This window comes from Pseudorca crassidens, chromosome 9, assembly GCF_039906515.1.
Source record: "Pseudorca crassidens isolate mPseCra1 chromosome 9, mPseCra1.hap1, whole genome shotgun sequence".
Classification (NCBI taxonomy): domain Eukaryota; kingdom Metazoa; phylum Chordata; class Mammalia; order Artiodactyla; family Delphinidae; genus Pseudorca; species Pseudorca crassidens.
The window spans coordinates 59,459,386-59,479,483 of record NC_090304.1 but is presented as its reverse complement, the minus strand read 5'-3'; the positions used below and the strand labels follow the sequence as shown (position 1 = coordinate 59,479,483).

At 37.1% G+C, this 20,098-nt stretch overlaps 1 protein-coding gene and 1 long non-coding RNA gene across 2 annotated transcripts in view; both read left to right on the top strand.

Annotated features, from left to right (window-relative positions):
* The window catches only part of LOC137231336 (uncharacterized), a 1,125,320-nt gene that overhangs the window by 402,600 nt on the left and 702,622 nt on the right, over positions 1-20,098 (top strand). The gene's annotated exons all lie outside the window — the stretch shown is intronic.
* Positions 1,434-4,794, top strand: LOC137230674 (RNA polymerase II elongation factor ELL2). The gene has a single exon (XM_067750503.1). The coding sequence runs from the start codon at positions 1,555-1,557 to the stop codon at positions 3,475-3,477; it is 1,923 nt and encodes a 640-aa protein (XP_067606604.1). The 5' UTR covers positions 1,434-1,554; the 3' UTR covers positions 3,478-4,794.

The following is a 20,098-nucleotide window of genomic DNA, read 5'->3' as shown; positions in this document are numbered from 1 at the left end:
AACCAGCTTGAGATGATTTTATTTATTTTTGTCTAAGATCCCACATTGCTTTTTTTTTTTTAACATCTTTATTGGAGTGTAATTGATTTACAATGGTGTGTTAGTTTCTGCTTTATAACAAAGTGAATCAGTTATACATATACATATGTTCCCATATCTCTTCCCTCTTGCGTCTCCCTCCCTCCCACCCTCCCTATCCCACCCCTCTAGGTGGTCACAAAGCACCGAGCTGATCTCCCTGTGCTATGTGGCTGCTTCCCGCTAGCTATCTATTTTACATTTGGTAGTGTATATGTCCATACCACTCTCTCACTTTGTCGCAGCTTACCCTTCCCCCTCCCCATATCCTCAAGTCCATTCTCTAGTAGGTCTGTGTCTTTATTCCCGTCTTGCCCCTAGATTCTTGATGACCTTTTTTTCCCCTTAGATTCCATATATATAATGTTAGCATACGGTATTTGTTTTTCTCTTTCTGACTTACTTCACTCTGTATGACAGACTCTACGTCCATCCACCTCACTACAAATAACACAATTTCGTTTCTTTTTATGGCTGAGTAATATTCCATTTTATATATATGCCACATCTTCTTTATCCATTCATCCGATGATGGACAGTTAGGTTGCTTCCATGTCCTGGCTATAGTAAATAGAGCTGCAATAAACATTTTGGTACATGACTCTTTTTGAATTATGGTTTTCTCAGCCCACATTGCTTTTGAAATTTTGGCTGAGTCCAAAGTCTAAACAATAATTCAAATTCATCCATGCAACAAATATTTCCTTAATATCTACTATGGCCGGAGACTGGGCAAGGTTAGGGAGACACTGTGATGGATAAGCTAGTTCAAGGACTCAAAGATTCTGAAGAGCTATACAGACAAGTAAACAGGAAGTAAAATTAAACCCTGGTAAATGCTATGATAGAGGCAAGAGCACGGTACGATGGGAGACAGAGCAAGGACCGCTACTGGGTGTTGCTGGAAGGGAAGGTATAGAGTTGGTCAGTAAAGACAATGGGATAGTTTTTTGGTTATTTTTTTAAGTCAAGAAATAGGCCTAAAAGACGTCAAGGAATTGGAGAGATGATAGGAGGAGGAGCCATAAACAGAGACCTAGAATAGCAATATTCACAAAGGCATGTGATAAAAGGGAAGCTAAAGCAAGTTTGACATGTCTGAAGCATAAAGTGGCATTTGAAGGGTTTAGGGTAGATATAGTGGAGAGTGGAAAGACTGAAGAGATAAATAGGGGCCAGGAAGGAAGGATCTGGAAAAGCGTGGAAAGGAGTTTGTACTTTATTTGGGACATGCAAGGATTTGCATTGCAAAGGGGAACACAATAAAACTTCTGATTTTGAAAATAGGTCTCCGTCTATAAAGTAGTCACTGAATTTGGAGAAAGGTGAGCCTAAGAAAGGGAGTTCAGATATGACAGTACGTCAGCAGCGGGATGGCCGTAGCTGTGGCGGCGGCTGCAGAAGCCCGAGCAGCCGCGGCCGCAGTGGAGGCTAGAGCCCGAGCGGCGTCGGCGGCGGCACCCCGGGGAGTTTAAGATGGCGGCAGGGGGGGCGGCGGGCCTGCGGGAGGAGCAGCGCTATGGGCTGTCGTGCGGGAGGCTGGGACAGGACAACACCACCGTACTGCATGTGAAGCTCACCGAGACGGCGATCCGCGCGCTCGAGACCTACCAGAGCCACGAGAATTTAATTCCTTTTCGACCTTCAATTCAGTTCCAAGGGCTCCAAGGGCTTGTCAAAATCCCTAAAAATGATCCCCCCAACGAAGTGCATACCTTTAACTTCTATTTGTCAAATGTGGGTAAAGACAACCCTCAAGGCAGCTTTGACTGCATCCAGCAAACCTTCTCCAGCTCTGGAGCATCCCAGCTCAATTGCCTGGGATTTATACAAGATAAAATTACAGTGTGTGCAACAAATGACTCGTATCAGATGACACGAGAAAGAATGACCCAGGCAGAGGAGGAATCCCGCAACCGAAGCACAAAAGTTATCAAACCTGGTGGACCATATGTAGGGAAAAGAGTGCAAATTCGGAAAGCACCTCAAGCTGTTTCAGATGCAGTGCCTGAGAGGAAAAGATCAACCCCCATGAACCCTGCAAATACCATTCGAAAGACACATAGCAGCAGCAGTGTTTCCCAGCGGCCATATCGGGACAGGGTGATTCACTTACTGGCACTGAAGGCCTATAAGAAACCTGAGCTGCTAGCTCGACTGCAGAAAGACGGTGTCAATCAGAAAGACAAGAACTCCCTCGGAGCAATTCTGCAACAGGTAGCCAATCTGAATCCTAAGGACCTCTCATACACCTTAAAGGATTATGTTTTTAAAGAGCTCCAAAGAGATTGGCCTGGATATAATGAAATAGACAGACGGTCATTAGAGTCAGTGCTCTCGAGAAAACTAAATCCATCTCAGAATGCTGCCAGCACCAGCCGTTCAGAATCTCCTGTATGTTCTAGTAGAGATGCTGCATCTTCTCCTCAGAAACGGCTTTTAGATTCAGATTTCATTGATCCTTTAATGAATAAAAAAGCTCGAATATCTCACCTGACAAATAGAGTGCCGCCAACATTAAATGGTCATTTGAATCCCACCAGTGAAAAATCTGCTGCAGGCCCCCCGCTGCCCCCTGCAGCCGCTGCCATCCCCACGCCTCCACCGCTGCCTTCAACCCACCTGCCTGTCTCCAATCCTCCTCAGACTGTAAATTCTCACTCCAATTCCCCTAGCACTCCAGAAGGCCGGGGGACTCAAGACCTACCTGTTGACAGTTTTAGTCAAAACGGTAGTATCTATGAGGACCAGCAAGACAAATATACCTCTAGGACTTCTCTGGAAACCTTACCACCTGGTTCAGTTCTACTAAAATGTCCAAAGCTTATGGAAGAAAACCATTCGTCTCACAAAAAGTCCAAGAAGAAGTCTAAAAGACACAAGGAAAAGGACCAAATAAAAAAGCACGACATTGAGATGATTGAGGAAAAGGAAGAGGACCTTAAAAGAGAAGAGGAAATTGCCAAGCTGAACAACTCCAGTCTGGATTCCAATGAAGGAGTTAAAGAGGATTGCACTGCCTCCACGGAAGCTTCTTCAACAGTTGAACTCCCAGATTATTTGATAAAATATATTGCTATTGTCTCCTATGAGCAACGCCAGAATTACAAGGATGACTTCAATGCTGAGTACGATGAGTATAGGGCCTTGCATGCCAGGATGGAGACGGTGGCTAGAAGATTTATCAAACTGGATGCACAGCGAAAGCGCCTTTCTCCAGGCTCAAAAGAGTATCAGAGTGTTCATGAAGAAGTCTTACAAGAATATCAGAAGATAAAACAGTCTAGTCCCAATTACCATGAAGAAAAATACAGATGCGAGTATCTTCATAACAAGCTGGCTCACATCAAAAGACTAATAGGTGAATTTGACCAACAGCAAGCAGAGTCATGGCACTAGAGCTCTGCTTGGACCAGAAGATGTGAATAAACTTAAGCTTATTTATTTAAAATTCCAAATGAATTGCTCTCAAATTCTAAAAAATGAAACTTTGCCTGTTGGAAGTTTCAGTATTAGTAAACTTGAGTTACCTTCCCCCCCCGCCCCCCGCCACATTTTACTTTGTTTCCTTGCATTTTTGAAGCTGCTTTTTTCTGGTCCTTTTTTCCTACTTAAGACTTGTGTTTGTCAATAGAAATAATTTTTTTTGTAGATATTGGGGATCCAGTGTCTGTACTTCAAATCAATTTTTTTCCTTAAAAAACTGTGTTTGTCATTAGAAATGATTTTTTTTAGATATTGGGGATCTAGTGTCCACACTTCAAAGTTATGTGTGTTTAAAAAAAACAGTAATGTACAAGGTGAAATGCTTTTGGATAAACATAAGCCTATTTTCTGACCTTTCTTAATATGAACTCTTTGCCTTAAATGGTAGAACATTTAGAAATTTGCACAAAATACAAAAAAACTTAAAACATTGTTTTGGAGGGTTAAGAAATAGAAAGGTGTGTATGTGTATAGATCTATATACACATGTGTATATATAGTCTGACTTGATCTAGAACAGTAAATCTGCCCTGCAAATTAACCCCCCATTGCAATGGTTGCCTTAAGGTGTTTGCTAGTTGTGTACCTAGTGTGGTTAATCATTAGCTACACTGCTTCCCACTTGATTCGAGCAATGGGAAGCACATTGTGGCCTACCAGCGTCTGAAAGCGTGTGCTCGACCTGTATGTGTGCAGAGGTGGTGTGGATGTGAGCGTGCGTGAAGGAAAAAAGCTGCTACTCTCAGTAGGCCAAACGCTCAGGTGAAACAACTGATGAGTGTTACTGTAGGTTTTTTTTTTCTATCAAATTGCTACTTCTATCGTGGAAGACAAAAGCATTTCCATTTCAACAGTTTGTCAACTTTATTAATGTTGGGCAAAATTGATATGTTATGAAAATGAAACAGATCTATAGTTTGGGGCAAAATTATAAAATTAAACGTGTAGGTAACCTATTTATATACTGCTATAAAGTATTTTTTGAAGAGAGATATGCAAAGAAGCTATTACCTACATGAAATGTATATTTAAAGATTTTTTTTTTTTCATCCTGGGTGCCAGGAATATAAAAAAGAGTGGATATATTTAACCATAACATACTGTGATTCATCAAACAGCACAAACTTTCATTTCATGGAGTTTATCTGTTGACGTTGATTTAAACTATCATTTGTTTTATCATGTGGGAACATAAGTTATGTGGTCAAAAATATAAGGATTTTGAACTAATGTTGATTCAAGTTGTGTTGTCTTATCGTATTGTTTTTCAAAGTGCTGCCAGTTTAAAAGGGAAGCATTATGTTTACAAATATGTTTTGAAATGTTTGCCAAAATTTTGGTGGTATCTTTAATAAAGATGTTTGTCTCCAGCATCCAAAACAATAAAAAAATAAATAACAAAAAAAAAAAAAAAAAAAAAGAAAGGGAGTTCAAATAGTAGGCTCTCCAACCTAATTAAGTATGGTTATGAATCAAGACTAATAAATACAGGTATATTTGCTTTCAAAATTTGTAAGCAAGAATTAATAAGATGATACTTGAAGGCACCCAGTTTGCATATTTTATCAGTTTGAAATTAAGTAATGGATAAAGATATTACTTAAATACCAAATACAGACATGCATACCATGAACCAGAATACATGCTAGGGTCTGGTGGTACTTAAGATGTTTAAAGTTCCTGCTCTTATGTCATCCTAACAAGGGAATAAAATTATGATAAAATTACTACTTCATAAGACTATAGAAGCATTTCTGATAGAATGATTAACTTATCCTGCATAGAAGGAATGGGAAAACTCCACAGAAAAGGCAATTGAGCTTCATCTTGAAATATTTTGTCTAGAAGATAAAGAATACAAAAAGATTTTAGAACCAAAACATGAATAAGACATGAACTAAAACATGAAGTCATGAATAGTTTTTAATATCTAATGAACAGCAAATAAACAGGTATAGTAGTGAAGGTGCAAGGGTGCAAGAATGAGAGAGTGGTGCAGAAGAGATCCCAAACCACAGACTAAGGAGTTAAGATATTTTCTCTTAGACAATAGGAAGTTATCTATGTTTTAGCATGATAGTGACATGCTCAGATCTATATACTTGAGAGAAACAGTGCCAGGAATGAAGAAAGTGTATAATGTATAAAAGCGTAGCCAAAACAAGAGCCAAAGGCCATTGGTCAAGAGGTCTAAGTCAGTGGTTCCTAACTCTTCAAGGTGGAAGTCCATTCTAAATGTATTTTTTCCCCCATATTCCCACTTGGTGGCAGCTGTACTTGCCCTTATGGAAACTACGTTAAGTTTCATGTGCACATATGCCTCCAGAGACCTCTTACAATAACTCTGGGGCTCCTCAGTGATTTGAAGAGTGATGACTTAGCACTGATAGAGTTTGATAGGTGTGCAACTGAATCAGGACAATAATAATGAAGATGCAGATTGAGAATTGTTCCAAGGGAAGAATGAGAGGACGTTGGAGCAGTAGCCTGGGTAAGAGATGGTGTGGCTTGCCTTAGGATGGTATTAGAGATGCACTGATAGAAGTCAAATTGGAAGTATATTTTGAAGGTAAAGCTGACAGAATGTTGATTGGAGTTGAGTCATAAACTTGAGAAATGAACAACTTGGTGAGTCGTGGGGTCTTATGTTATGTTAGGGATCACTGGGGTGTAGAATAGGAATCCAGAGTTGAGTATCACCATTACTCTCTATTTGCTTTCTCCTGTGTATGGTTAGTTTTATTGTCTGTCTTCCCACTATAAAACGAGTTTAATACAAACAAGGACATTGCCCTACTTCATATAAACAAGGACATCGCCCTACTTCTAACGATTTCCATACAGCGAGGCTCACAGCAGGTACTAAATATTTGTTGAATAAGTGGATTTACCAGAGCCTCTCTGCTTTTATGTTTTGTTATATGTTGGGTAATGTTAGGAGTGAAGTTTCTAGAAACAGACTGGGTTCAAAACTTAGTTTCAGTACTCACTAGCTATTTAACTCTGGGTTACTTCATCTTAGCCTCAGTTTCTTCATCAATAACAACAGCACCAGCAATAATGATAACAATAGACTAATGATAGTCCAACCTCATAAAATTCTGGTGGTTAAATAAATTAGTAAATAGAAAGCAATTAGAGTAGTGTCTGGTAAGCGGTTAAGTGTTCAGGGAATGCTACCTATTAAAAATCATTATTTGAAGAAAACCTCCAGGTAAAAATATGTTTGAAAGACTATCTCTGTGAAAGGATATTTTCTTGGTTAAATAATAATTACAAAGCACGCTGCACTTGAGACACTTTTATATACACTAATTATCCTTTTTAGATATTTGGGTACTGGCCTGGTTTAATAGCAAAAAGAAATAAACTGTAGCAGCAGTGGCAGGGTGCTAAATCTGGCTTCTGGGTTTTATGAGTGTGTAGAAGTGCAGGTACCAGTGGTGGGTTGGAGGCATAGAGGACAGATAGAGAAGTATGACTCAGAGGCCATCATTGGTGAGTTTTTAGCAGTGTGATTTAAAGGTAGTCCAAATTGAGTTTATGTCCATTTTTAATACCGTCTCCTATAGGAGTTTTCTATTTTGTTTTGTTCACAGCAATTTAATTGTTTCTGAGACTTTAAATCTTGTGAGAAGACTTGTGAGTCTTGTAGTGCTTGGACCCAGTGTCTCCAAGTGGAGAATTTATCCCTGGCTATCCATCCCACGCTACATACACTATGCCATCCATCTCCATGAGTACCAGGAGAGGCTTCGGGGTCTTTGCCCCTCTGAGAAATTGTGTGACACACCTGCTATTCCTTAGAAAATGAAACTCTTGAGATAAATGTTTGATGTGCTTTCATCTTCTTTACAGTTCTCATTTCTCTAAATATGCATTGGTAGAGAAATCTCTGAAGCAGAAAGGTGAGTCACCTTACAAAGCCAGTGACTGCAAGGACGATTACTCTTCTTTGCCCTGCAGGTCATTTATTATGGGTGAGAGAAACATCACCCCATAACCAGACTATGTGCTATTAATGCAGAGGGCTTTGAAGTTGGTTTTTGTGCAGCTGCTGACAATTCTTATGGCCAATATGAAATTTTGTGACTCTGAGCAACTGAAATTCTTCATGCAAATATTTAAGTAAGTCTGATGACCTAGGATGAGTTCCTAGAACATTGGATCTTAGAAACACAATGACATTTCAAACAAATCATTTTTAACTGACTGAAAATAATAATAACCATGACATTTAATGCCTGCCATGTACCAATTCTACCATGTAATTTTTATAATTCTAGTTTTAAAGGTAAAAATAGCTGGAGCCCAGAGTGGTGAAATATCTTGCTCAAAACCATAAAGCCAAATTTAGATCTTGATCTCAAACCCAGGAACATCTTCGTGCCACTCAGGCTTTTTCTGTTATATCTAGTCTCCTCTCAAATTATTTTAGATGGGGCACATGAGGGACTTTTGTCAGTCACAGAAGCTGTGTGGATTCTGCAAAGGCTCTCTGGGCTGTCTACTGGAATCCTTGATTAAAACGCCATTGCAGGGGTAGAAAAATATTAGACTTGTATCCTACAAATTCAAGTTATCTGTCTTCTGTATGCTGTACATTCCTCACTGGGTGCTTGATAAATATTAATTATGATAATGCTTCACAGAATTTATTAAGATTAATGTATCTCCAGAAAGTGGTTGGACTCCTTGAGAAGAAGCTCTATCAATTCAGTATGAGATTTCACTTTATTATAACGTAATTTAAACTGAGATAAAAAGAAGAGATACAGCAAACACTCTCCAACTGTTCTGATTATGACTGAGAACAATGTCTTTGTATACTGGCGGTACCATCAAGGCAGCCAACATCTACCGAACACTTTCTACATGCCAGATGCTCAGCATTTAATATATGCTAATGTTTAATATTTCTAACAGCCCTTTAGGTAGACATTATTACAATATTTGTTTACCAGATATGAAAGCTGAAGTACTAAGTTATTAAATAAATGGCCAAACTGGCATAAGCCCCCAGACACTTGGACTCTGGAGTCTAACATCTAAACCACTATGGTATACTTTCTTGAATATGAATTTAAAATTGAAAGCAAAAATCACTCATTAACTTAGTCATCCTTTATTTCTTTCAAGTAACATTAATTGAGCACTTCGTGTGCACAAAGTTCTATGCAAAGGGCCTGGTGGGCTGTAGACCTAAATAAGCTTTTTACCTAAAGAGAGAACACAAGCTTAAGTATTGTGAGGCTAAGCAAAATGATGATTGTAATCAAACTGAAAGAGCCATGGGAACTTGAAGGAAGGTGGGGATTCATTCTGACTAAAGAACATAGGAAAACTTTACATGGAAGGATGCTTTAAAGCCCTGGTAATAGGAAAACAGAATGGCTACTGAGACTGATGAAACATCAAGGAAAACACATGGAAAAATGAAAACCCATAATGTTGGGTTTGGAATGTTGGAACCCATAATGTTGCTTGGAATGTACTGAATAAACTAGCAGGGTAATAATCCCTTCCCCCGACTCTTTGCTTCTAGTCTATATTTCTGAGTTCTTATAAACAAGGATGCTCAGAAAAATCACTGGGGAGCTTCTTCAAAGCAGATACATCTTGGCTCCACATCCTAGAGAGTCTATTTCAAGTGACAAAGGTTAGAGTTTGGACATGTATTTTTGTTGTGCCCACTTAATTAAAAGCCACAGCTATTTGTTAATTGTCAAGTCAATGTGTATGCTTCCTCTCTCCTCTGGCATATCTTTGGAGCTTCCCAGTTTTTTCTCCATTTCTGCTTTCATAATACACTTTTGAGACATACCAGAAATAATTCCTCAGAAATGAAGGATGAGAAGAAGTATACAGGCTTAAATAGATTTATTACAAACAATTGTGGTTGTTACAGTCAGCACTTTAAAAAGATATATCCTAGGTCTTACCCTTTCATATCTTTGCTATGTATTTCTAAATACCCAATTATGTGTTTCACTAAACTATGTTCTTTATCACACAATGCAGAGGACAAGGAAAATAATCTCAAAGTAAAACTAGAAATATAAATCATGCATAATGTACTACTTTTGTCTACATATATCTATACACAAATAAAGAATCATTAGAAAACAGGTAGGGGTTTCCCTGACCCAGGTCTCTAACCTTGTCATTCAAAGCTAAGAGTGTAACTTGCTCCCTTATCACCCACCTCTGTCTTGGGAAACTCTCTGACCTCTTTCTTAGTGTGCCTCTCCAGGGTATACTTCTTAGTAGTCCTAAAGCCCTTCAGCCTTACAAGGGCACCATCTGTACTTCCTTAGCAAATCCTCTATCCATAGTTGATGTCTCTTAAAGCTTTTATGGTTGTTAAAAGTGAACACACACACACACAGAAGCACACACATGTGTCTGTGTGCGTGTATATGTGTAAAATCGTAATTCCCCTGCTTACTGCACTTCCTTCTTCCTACACTCTTACTTCTCAGTAGAATTGCTGGTCACCACTTGGTTCCTCCACCACCTGTCTTCCATCCTTTCATCCCCTAAGATAAATTTGCTGTGTGATGCAGAGTTTTCCAGAGGAGCTCAGCTTGGGTCCTGCTTACACACTTTCCTACAAAATGGAAGTAAGGTATCAATGTAGAGAACTAGAAAGCAACAGCACCAGATTTTGAGCTGAAGGGTTTCGCGGTCCAATACCATTCTGTATGAATGGTCCAATACCATTCATACATATACCATATATATGTGTGTGTGTATGTGTGCGTGTGAGTGTGTGTATACATAAAAAATATGGACAGAGATCCTTTTAGTTGATATTTAATGAACAAGTGCAATGAGTATGCCAGATCTTGGTCTAGTTCTAAGGATACAATGCTTAACAAAAGTAAACACATTTCCATTTCTTAAGGAACTTGCAGTCTAGGAATAGAGGCAAATATTAATCCACTTATCAAAGAAGTGTTAAATTACCATTGTGATAAGTGTGAAAAGAAAGGTAAATGCTTGTATATAATTTGTGTGTGTGTTGGGGGCGGGAGGTAATACGGACAGGAAGTCCAGCTTAGGTTTTTATGAAGAAGTAACTTGTAAGTGTATACATGAAAAATGAATAGGAGTTTCCTAGGTAAGGTGGGATAAGAAGAGTATTCTAAGAGAAATCATGGTTCACAAAGGTTGTGGGACTTGAAAGAGTATGAATTGTTTAAGGTGTTCAAAGAAGACCCCTTTGTAGGTTGAGGCTGAAGGTGTAAGACTCAGTAAGACCGTGCATGGTTAAATATTTGTATCATTTTGCCAGTGCAGTGGAAAGTCAGTGAAGGATTCTAAGCAGGGAGATGACAAAAAGATTCTGTTTAGAAAAGATGCCTCTGGCTGCAGAGTAGAGGAGATTGGGAGGAGGATAAAAGTAAATGTGAAGAGATTAGTTAGTCCTGTTTGTGGTCCTGTTGAGAGATCGTGAGAATTCACACTAAGGTTATGATATATGGAGAGATTTCAATAGGCATAAAATCTGTTCAGGAAGTAAATCAACAGCAATTGGTGATGGATCGGATTTAAGCTTGTAGAAAGAAGAGAGATCAAGGATGTCTCCTAGGTTCTTTATTTGCGTGAGTGGATGAAAAGTGTACCAATTTATTGAGAACAGGAGAATAGAATAAGAATGTGTTGCTTCATTATTCTATTAATGATGGACGAATATATGAGAAATGCACAGTATACCAGTAATCAAAGGCATTCAATTATCAAGCATATCTTGGATAATTGCTAAATGCGCCAAAACACACAATATTGTGAGGATTGAGAAAAAGTAAAAAACATACTAAAAAAATCATATGTTGATCACATGTTGAAAATCACATGTTGATTTTTCCACTGATAAAGTTGGGATGATTAAGTCTATTTACGAGTAAACTTTTATAATAATGTGGTCCATAGTAGATGCTCAATATAATATTTGTTGAATGAATCAGTGATAGTTCAAAGAGGCAAAGTATCCATAGTATTTGATGATTAGTAAGAATTCAGTATTTTATTTATTAATTTAGTTCAAAATAATATACAAAAACAAATAATTTGTAAATGAGAAAGAATCATAAACAAAGTGAGATTTCACTTTAATCCCAGAATAAGTCATGATTATAGTCTTTATAAATTTAGTTTTGCTATCCCTCCATTCTCTCACACATCACACATGCACACTTGGCTTTAGAATCCAAGAAAGGGTTAACTCATTCTTAGTGGTGACCACGTAAAGAGGCATATACACTAAGGAGTCTTAAAAGATGTATAATGAAGATGTGAGAGTTTTCTCCAACCACTTGAGTAATTTGGGCCACCAGATGTCACTACAGATTAAGCGACGGTGAAAGTCTTCCCACAGTGTAAATTCTACAGAGGCTTTTGACAAGGTAGGCAAATACAAGAGGATGTTAATATTTAAAGAAAAATAATCGGGCAGTTGCTTTGACTTTTTTTTCTTTCTTTTTGCCTTTTCTCCAATGTATCTTGAAGAATTAAATTAAGAAAAATTGTTCCTGTTGCATATACTATCTAATTTTGCATAACTTTTGTCTTCTATCCTAATAAAAAAGAATAGATGTTACAGTCCAGCAGAGCATATTTTTTGTTTCAGCAATTTGTTTGATTGTGAGCAATATTTTTCAAGCTCCATTTTTCTCTGACTTCATAAAAGAAGACTGTCCCAGCTCACTCATATTAATGACCCTTTACACAACTATCTTGCTTGTAAGGGGTGCAGCTCAGGCTGAATATGTTTCCATTATAGTGGCCACCTATAATGGGTAGTTAATCATGAAGAAAATTCATTAGCTGAATGTCACCAGAAACCTGTGTCGTGTGGCAAATGAACAGGGGACATCCAGTTTGAGTTTTAATTTCTGCAATGAGCTCTTGTTGTAAAACTCCTTTCCTCCATATGAAATTGGACAGAGAATTAACGACATGACAAATGGCTGGTGGAACTTGACAAGAGGCCTTGATTACAAGAGAGTTTATTTCTGTACGTATTTCCACAAATTCTTCATTGGAAGAAGTTATATTCTTGCATGCCCTGAATTTTACTTTTTAAGCAATGAAAACTAAGGAAATGAAAGCAGATACTGTCTTTGAGCAAGACTCAAAACTTTGGTCTTTGTTAACCAAAATTCTTTTGTGAATCAACTTCAGTTCCAACTTCTTGACAGAATACTGGATATGTCACATGTTAATGCAATATTTATTCAAAAAATACTTCTTGAGAACCTACTGTACACCAGGTACTTTTCCAGGTGTTAGGGATGCATTAACAAATAAGATTGAAACTATGGGCCCTCATGAAGATTATCTACTACTACAGAAAGATGAGGGGATATGGAGAAAGAAAATAAACAATTGAGCCATAAATCATTTTATACATGTTCTATAAAAAATACAGGTAGTACTATAGAAAGTAACTAGAAAGTGATGGAGCATAATGGGAGGAGGTAACCATATTAAGTTTCAAGCATTGGGGAGTGAAATGAAAAGGCTTCAACTTTACAACCTTTACCTCCTAGCCTAAGAAAGAGATTGACTCCCTATTTCATTACCAACTTGAAAATTCTCAGTGAGGAATATTGGCCCAGTTACTTATTATTAGAGCAATTAATTCTGTCTAATAAGACAGGGTTTAAGTTAGCAAATAACTTCCAATAGAAGGACATGGTTGGTGTATGGTAGGAGTTCCCATAGGAAGGGGGGAAGTGAAGGGCAGATGAAATAGTAGGTGTCTGCTGAAAGATTAAATGTAGATCTCACTAGATTTTGGTGCAGTTGACATACACATGCCTGACTGGCGATAGAGTGAACAACTGGCACAAATCTTTTTGAAAGTAATTTAGCAAATCATTTCAAGAGCCAAAGGAATATTCACTCCTTCTTTGACCTATCACTGCATTCTGATAATGCACACTATGAATTATATTTTGAAGGAAAAAACATGTATCCATTAAGATGCTTATTAAAATGTCAGTTTAATAGTAAAAAATAAGAGACTGGGTACTTAACAACATTTGGGAGGCTATGAATTTATGGTATATCACTCAGCATGAAAATAATAAGTACTCTTCTTATAATAATTAAGAGCATTATGGAACAAAATGGACAATTACAATAGTAAGATAAAATGAAAGCATGGTTTGAAGATATCTGTGGTTTCATTATTTTATATTAAGTATATGCATTCATATGGGAAAAAAAACAAAACATAGTAAAAGGGAGCTATTTATTTGATACACTTAATAAGGATCCTTGAAGATCTACACTGTTTTGCCGGGTTTGAGGGTGCAAAGAGGAATAGCTTTCCATCAGTTATAGCTGTTCCATCAAGCTGTTAATGACCGGGAGGTCCCGTATATATGTATGTGGAAAGTAGGATAAATTACTTTGGTTTGTGAAAAGTTCACAGGGATGTAGGGAAAAGAGTGAATGAAGAGAGTATTTCTTGACCATCTATTGTGTGTTAGGCCTCTTCTAGGGACTTTAATTTGTATATTTCCTTAAGTCTTAATGAAAAACCTATAATTTTGATTTTATCATGCCTGATTTATTTGTGGATAGACTGAAACTTTAAATAAATAATTTGAGTATGGTCACTGTTGCAATAAGTAGTAAATCCATATTTAAATATTTGGTTTTAGATCCCTAAACACATACTCTACTTTCTCCTTGGGAATATTGAGTCAAAATGGGGAGAGAAAATTTAGGGAAATGAGGAGGATTTTCTCATAAAGGATTCACAGAGGAAATGGCTTTTGCTTTGGGTCTTAAATGCAGAGGGAGAGCCTGTTAGGTCATTGTTCCAAGTTTGGGAAGCTGTATGTGCAAAGGCACTGAGACCTGAAGTAGCTCCATGTGATCAGCGCATGACACATGTATAGTGGCTGGACACAGGAACAATATGAGGAAAGAGGTGGGACATGAGACCAAGAAGTTTGATTGAGGTCAAAGGGGATACAATGTAAATGCTCTGCTGGCCATAGTAAGGAGGTTGACCTTGATATCTGAGGTGGTGAAACGCTAAAGGATCTTCAAATTTGTAAAGAGTGTATTTATTCCTTTGCCTAGCTGTACCTGGTCCAATTGCAGAAGCTGGAGACAGTTCTGAAAAGGAAGGCCATCCATTACACCTCAAGCAAAAAATATTGTTACCATTGTTGACAGAATCATAGAAATTAACATCAGAGCAGTTTGAAATTAGTTCTCTTGTACTGCGCAGTGCAGTATTTCTCTCTGTTCAATCCTGACTCTAGGCTGAATGGATTTGCTTATCAGTGTTGCTGCTTCTTGCTATTGTAGGTAGTTTTCCTGCTCTTTTTAGTTCTCTATCATCAAAGGTGTTGGTGTGAAAGTAGAACCTTTGTTTAAAATTTCATTAGCTATTTTGATAAAGTATTCTTTCATTTCTAAGATTTTAAATGTACTCCTATGAGCTTTTATATTTCTAAATGGAGTAATTTTCTGAGGAGCCTTTTTATATAGTATATGATTTTAGCACTATTTTATCCATGCTGTGGCACTCAACCAAGGGTTATATATGTGTGTGTGTGTGTGTGTGTGTGTGTGTGTCTATGCATATGTATGTATACACACATGCATACACATATACATATATGTATATACACACACATATATATGAACATATAGAAATATTCAATTATATATATCATATAGCAAAAATTATATATATATACACATTTGTTATGTATATATGTATTATATTTTTGTAAGAATGTAGACCATGTTTAAAGATATATCTGGAATTCCAGATCCTTGGAGTTACAGAACAACAAAGTCTAGATCTGTATAGCTTAATTCTAGATTCAGTAATAATTAAAATTAAGATGTAGCCCAAGATGGGTTTTTCAATCTCTAACTTTCTATATTCTTTTTTTTATCTTTCTATATTCTTATTCTAATATTTGTACCTGCAGAGTTTTTCATCTTTTGAAAGTATATTGATATCATTTTTTGACTTCTCATGAAAGATAGGCTGCATTCTCAACAAGACGTGTATTTTATGCAAATGCCCTGGGTTATAAGGAAAGAATCCAAGAAAGACAAACAAAAAGAACCTTTGCAACATGAACAGAACTGTGCTTTAAGGCAACATTTTTCTAGGTCTTCCATGTGCTATCACTTTTCCTGAGGGGCTTATCTTGGGATTCATCACAGTAACAAATAACAGTGTTTCAGCATTACCAAATGAAAGTAAAATAGAACAAAGGCTGATGTCTTTAAAAACAAAAAATCAAACAAAACTTAAAGACTGAAAATGACTGAATTGTCTTATGGGAAAACTTATAACTAAAAAAGTAAGAACCATGATACATTGATGTCTTTCCTCATTTTTTAAAGTAATCTGAAAACATGGAATATTTCAATAAGAGAAATTAAAGATTGATAGAGGGGTCAAGGATAGTACATAAATAGTTATTGCATATAACACTAACATTTGTTAAATGGATTTTTCTGTAAATTTAGATTTAAAAAGTGAATTCAATTAAGGCAATAATAAGTTTCATTCTTCTGCTATTAAATGTATGTACCTCCATGAGTAGGATGAGAAAATAAGTATATGGAAGAGACTTTTCATACTAAAATGAATTACATGTTTTTAAGGTTATGATTGTTTTATTTAAGAAAATGAAGTTTCTATAACTTGATAGAGTGTTTTTATACCTAGGAATTTCTCCTGTGTCAGCATCTCAGTGTTGGGGAACACACTGAATTTTTAGAGTTAAAGGCATGAACTAAGAAAGTGAGGAAAACTAGGTAGCTTAGCTATGCATTTGTATAAAAAAGATTAGATTTTTGGACTTACTATTTTGTAATTTTAATAATAATATTGCTCACTTAATAATAATATTATCATTTAATAATAATATATAAAATAATATTGATAATTATGCTCACTAGACTACAGTAACTTAAGACATTATTTGCAGTCAGACAGATCTGAGTTCAAATTCAGTGTCTTCCATTTATGAGCTATGTAACCTTGGGTATGTTGTTTAATATCTCTGAATCTCAGAACACTCATCTACAAAATTTAAATACTAATAGTAGTATGTGTATTGAGTGACTCAGTGGATTTCTCTACCAATTTCAGTTTCTTTTTTGAAACACTAAAATTAAAGCAAAGTTCGAATTTCATGTTTTTGGAACTTTGGCAGATCCAGATCTAGTTAGATCTAGAATCTAACAGCTTAACTATCCTGGCAATATAATTTTGTTTCTTTGAGCCATTTGAGGCTCTTCTTCATTTCAGTTTCTCTAATCTCCACAAAATGCTAAAAACCTAATAGATACTAACAAAGAGAATTGTTTTAAACTGGATTTCTTTAGTGTATTAGGATAGGATAGTCTCTGCTGCAGTAACAAACTCTTAAGTCTCAGTGACTTAAATATGTAAAGATTTATTTCTTGCTCATGCAAAATTTAGTGCAGATTGAGTGTCTCATTTGAGGCTTTCCCCCCAAACAGTGACTCAGAGTTTTTAGCTCCTTGAACTTTGTGACACTACCATTTGTCACTGTTGTAGAGAAGTAAGACAAAGAAACATGATATTTTTAACAACCAAGTTTGAAAGTAGATTGAAACCCCACTCCTCACATTGCATTGGCCACACTCAGTCACATGTTTTACAAAATAACTATAAAAGATGTTGAGAAATGTAGCCTTTCTGTTTACTCTCGAAGAAGAACATAGTGATAAGGTGACAAATATGGTCCGATTTGCCCTAGACTGTCCCTTGGTTCTAGGCCACGTAAGATAATTGCTCACCACACGTGGTGCATTCTTAGAGTTGAAGAGTTGGAGCTGACAGTCTGGGAGACCAAAATGACTAGAGTTCACAGAACAGATACCATAGAGAAGAATGCTGCACAGAGAGAGAACTTCAGAGATTAGCAAAGGATCCACTTTGAGTGCTTAACTGAGTACTGGTCAGTGCATACATATGAGAAAACTACCTGAGGCTACAGAAAGAAACACACACACACACACACACACACACACACACACTTACAGTACCCAGCATTTCTACAGGGCCAGGAATAATGTATGTTTCCATCAGCCATATGAGAATAACTCATGATTCATGGGATACTGGGTAGAATATACTTAAGGGTTTTACTTCATTAGTGGGGGATAAATAACCCTAGACTGAGCACTCCCCTGATCCTGGATAATGTATATAAAACCCACACCTAAAAAGATCAAACTGTTTCTAAGTAATTTCAATGCAGTCCAGAATGAAGCTCAAGACTATATATTATAATATAAATATATCCATCACCAAACAAGGTAATAATCATTTTATTTAGCATACAATCAAAAATCATCAAGCATGAAAAAATTAGGAGCACACAACCAATAATGAAGAGAAAACTCAATAATTTGAAACCAAGCCAGAACTGAAAAAGATGTAATTAGCAGCCATGAACACATTTAAAAATTTAGAAGATATGGAAGAAGTAAGAAAATGATCAAATTGAATTTCTAGAGATCAAAACTGGAATGTTTTAGGTAAAAATTGCATTAGATAGAATTCCTAACAAATTAGTCTTGCAGAAGAAAAGATTAGAAAATTTGAAAATAAAAAGTATCAATAAAAACTATCCAAAGTGTAAAAGAATAGGGGAGGAGGAGGTAGAAAAGGTTCCAGTGAACTGTGAGACATTTTCAGTTGGCCTAATATATGTGTAACTGGAGTCCTATAAATAGAAGGTGTCAAAAAAAATTTGAAGAAACGATGGTTGAAAAATTTTAAATTTGAGGGAAACTATAAAGTGATATATATGAGAAGCTCAACAAATACTCAAGTACAAGGAAGATGAAAAATAAACCAAGGCACATCATTATAAAATGTTTAAAGCAATGATCAAAAAAATAATAATAAAAACATCCAGGAAGGAGACTTTCAAGATGGCAGAGGAGTAAGACATGGAGATCAACTTCTTCCTCACAAATACATCAGAAATACCTCTACATGTGGAACAACTCCTACAGAACACCTACTGAATACTGGCAGAAGACCTCAGATTTCCCAAAAAAAAAAAAAAAAAAAAAAAATACATATGTTTTTTCCTTTTTTCTTTTTGTGAGTGTGTATGTGTATGACTCTTTGTGTGATTTTGTCTGTATAGCTTTGCTTTTACCATTTGTCCTAGGGTTCTGTCTGTCCATATTCTTTTACTATTGAATTTGTTTTAATAATTTTTTTTCTTCGTGGTACACGGGCCTCTCACTGCTGTGGCCTCTCCTGCTGCGGAGCACAGCCTCTGGATGCGCAGGCTCAGCGGCCATGGCTCACGGGCCCAGCCACTCCGTGGCATGCAGGATCCTCCCGGACTGGGGCACAAACCCGCATCCCCTACATCGGCAGGTGGACTCCCAATCACTGTGCCACCAAGGAGGCCCTAAATAATTTTTTATTTTAATAACTTTATTTTATTTTATTTATTTTCTTTCTTTCTTTCTTTTTCTTCCTTTTCCTCTGAGCCATGTGGCTGACAGGCTCTTGGTGCTCTGCCCAGGTGTCAGGCCTGTGCCTCTGAGGTGGGAGAGCCGAGCTCAGGACATGGGTCCACCAGAGACCTCCTGGCTCCATGTAATATCAAATGGTGAAAGCTCTCCCAGAGATCTACATCTCAGCATGAAGACCCAGCTCCACTCAATGACCAGCAAGCTACATTGCTAGACACCCTAAGCCAAACAGCTAGCAAGACAGGAACATAACCCCACACATTAGCAAAGAGGCTGCCTAAAATCATAATAAGGTCACAGACACCCCAAAACACACCACCGGACGTGGACCTGCCCACCAGAAAGACAAGACCCAGACACATCCACCAGAACACAGTCACCAGTGAGCTCCACCAGGAAGCCTACAGAACCCACTGAACCAACCTTAGCCACTGGGAGCAGACACCAAAAATAACGGGAACTACGAACCTGCAGCCTGCAAAAAGGAGACCCCAAACACAGTAAGTTTAAGCAAAATGAGAAGACGGAGAAACACAGAGAAGATGAAGGAGCAAGGTAAAACCCCAAAAGACCAAACAAATGAAGAGGAAATAGGCAGTCTACCTGAAAAAGAATTCAGAGTAATGATAGTGAAGATGATCCAAAATCTTGGAAATAGAATGGAGAAAATAGAAGAAATGTTTAATAAGGACCGAGAAGAACTAAAGAGCAAACAAACAATGATGGACCACACAATAAATGAAATTAAAAATTCTCTAGATAGAATCAATAGCATAATAACTGAGACAGAAGAACGGATAAGTGACCTGGAAGATAAAATAGTGGAAATAACTACCACAGAGCAGAATAAAGAAAAAAGAATGAAAGAACTGATGACAGTCTCCGAGACCTCTGGGACAACATTAAACGTACCAACATTTGAATTATAGGGGTCCCAGAAGAAGAAGAGAAAAAGAAAGGGTCTCAGAAAATATTTGAAGAGATTATAGTTGAAAACTTCCCTAATATG

Bases quoted from the DNA above. Each gene is read 5' to 3' on its own strand.
- LOC137230674 (XM_067750503.1), top strand. From the start codon at position 1,555: ATGGCGGCAGGGGGGGCGGCGGGCCTGCGGGAGGAGCAGCGCTATGGG.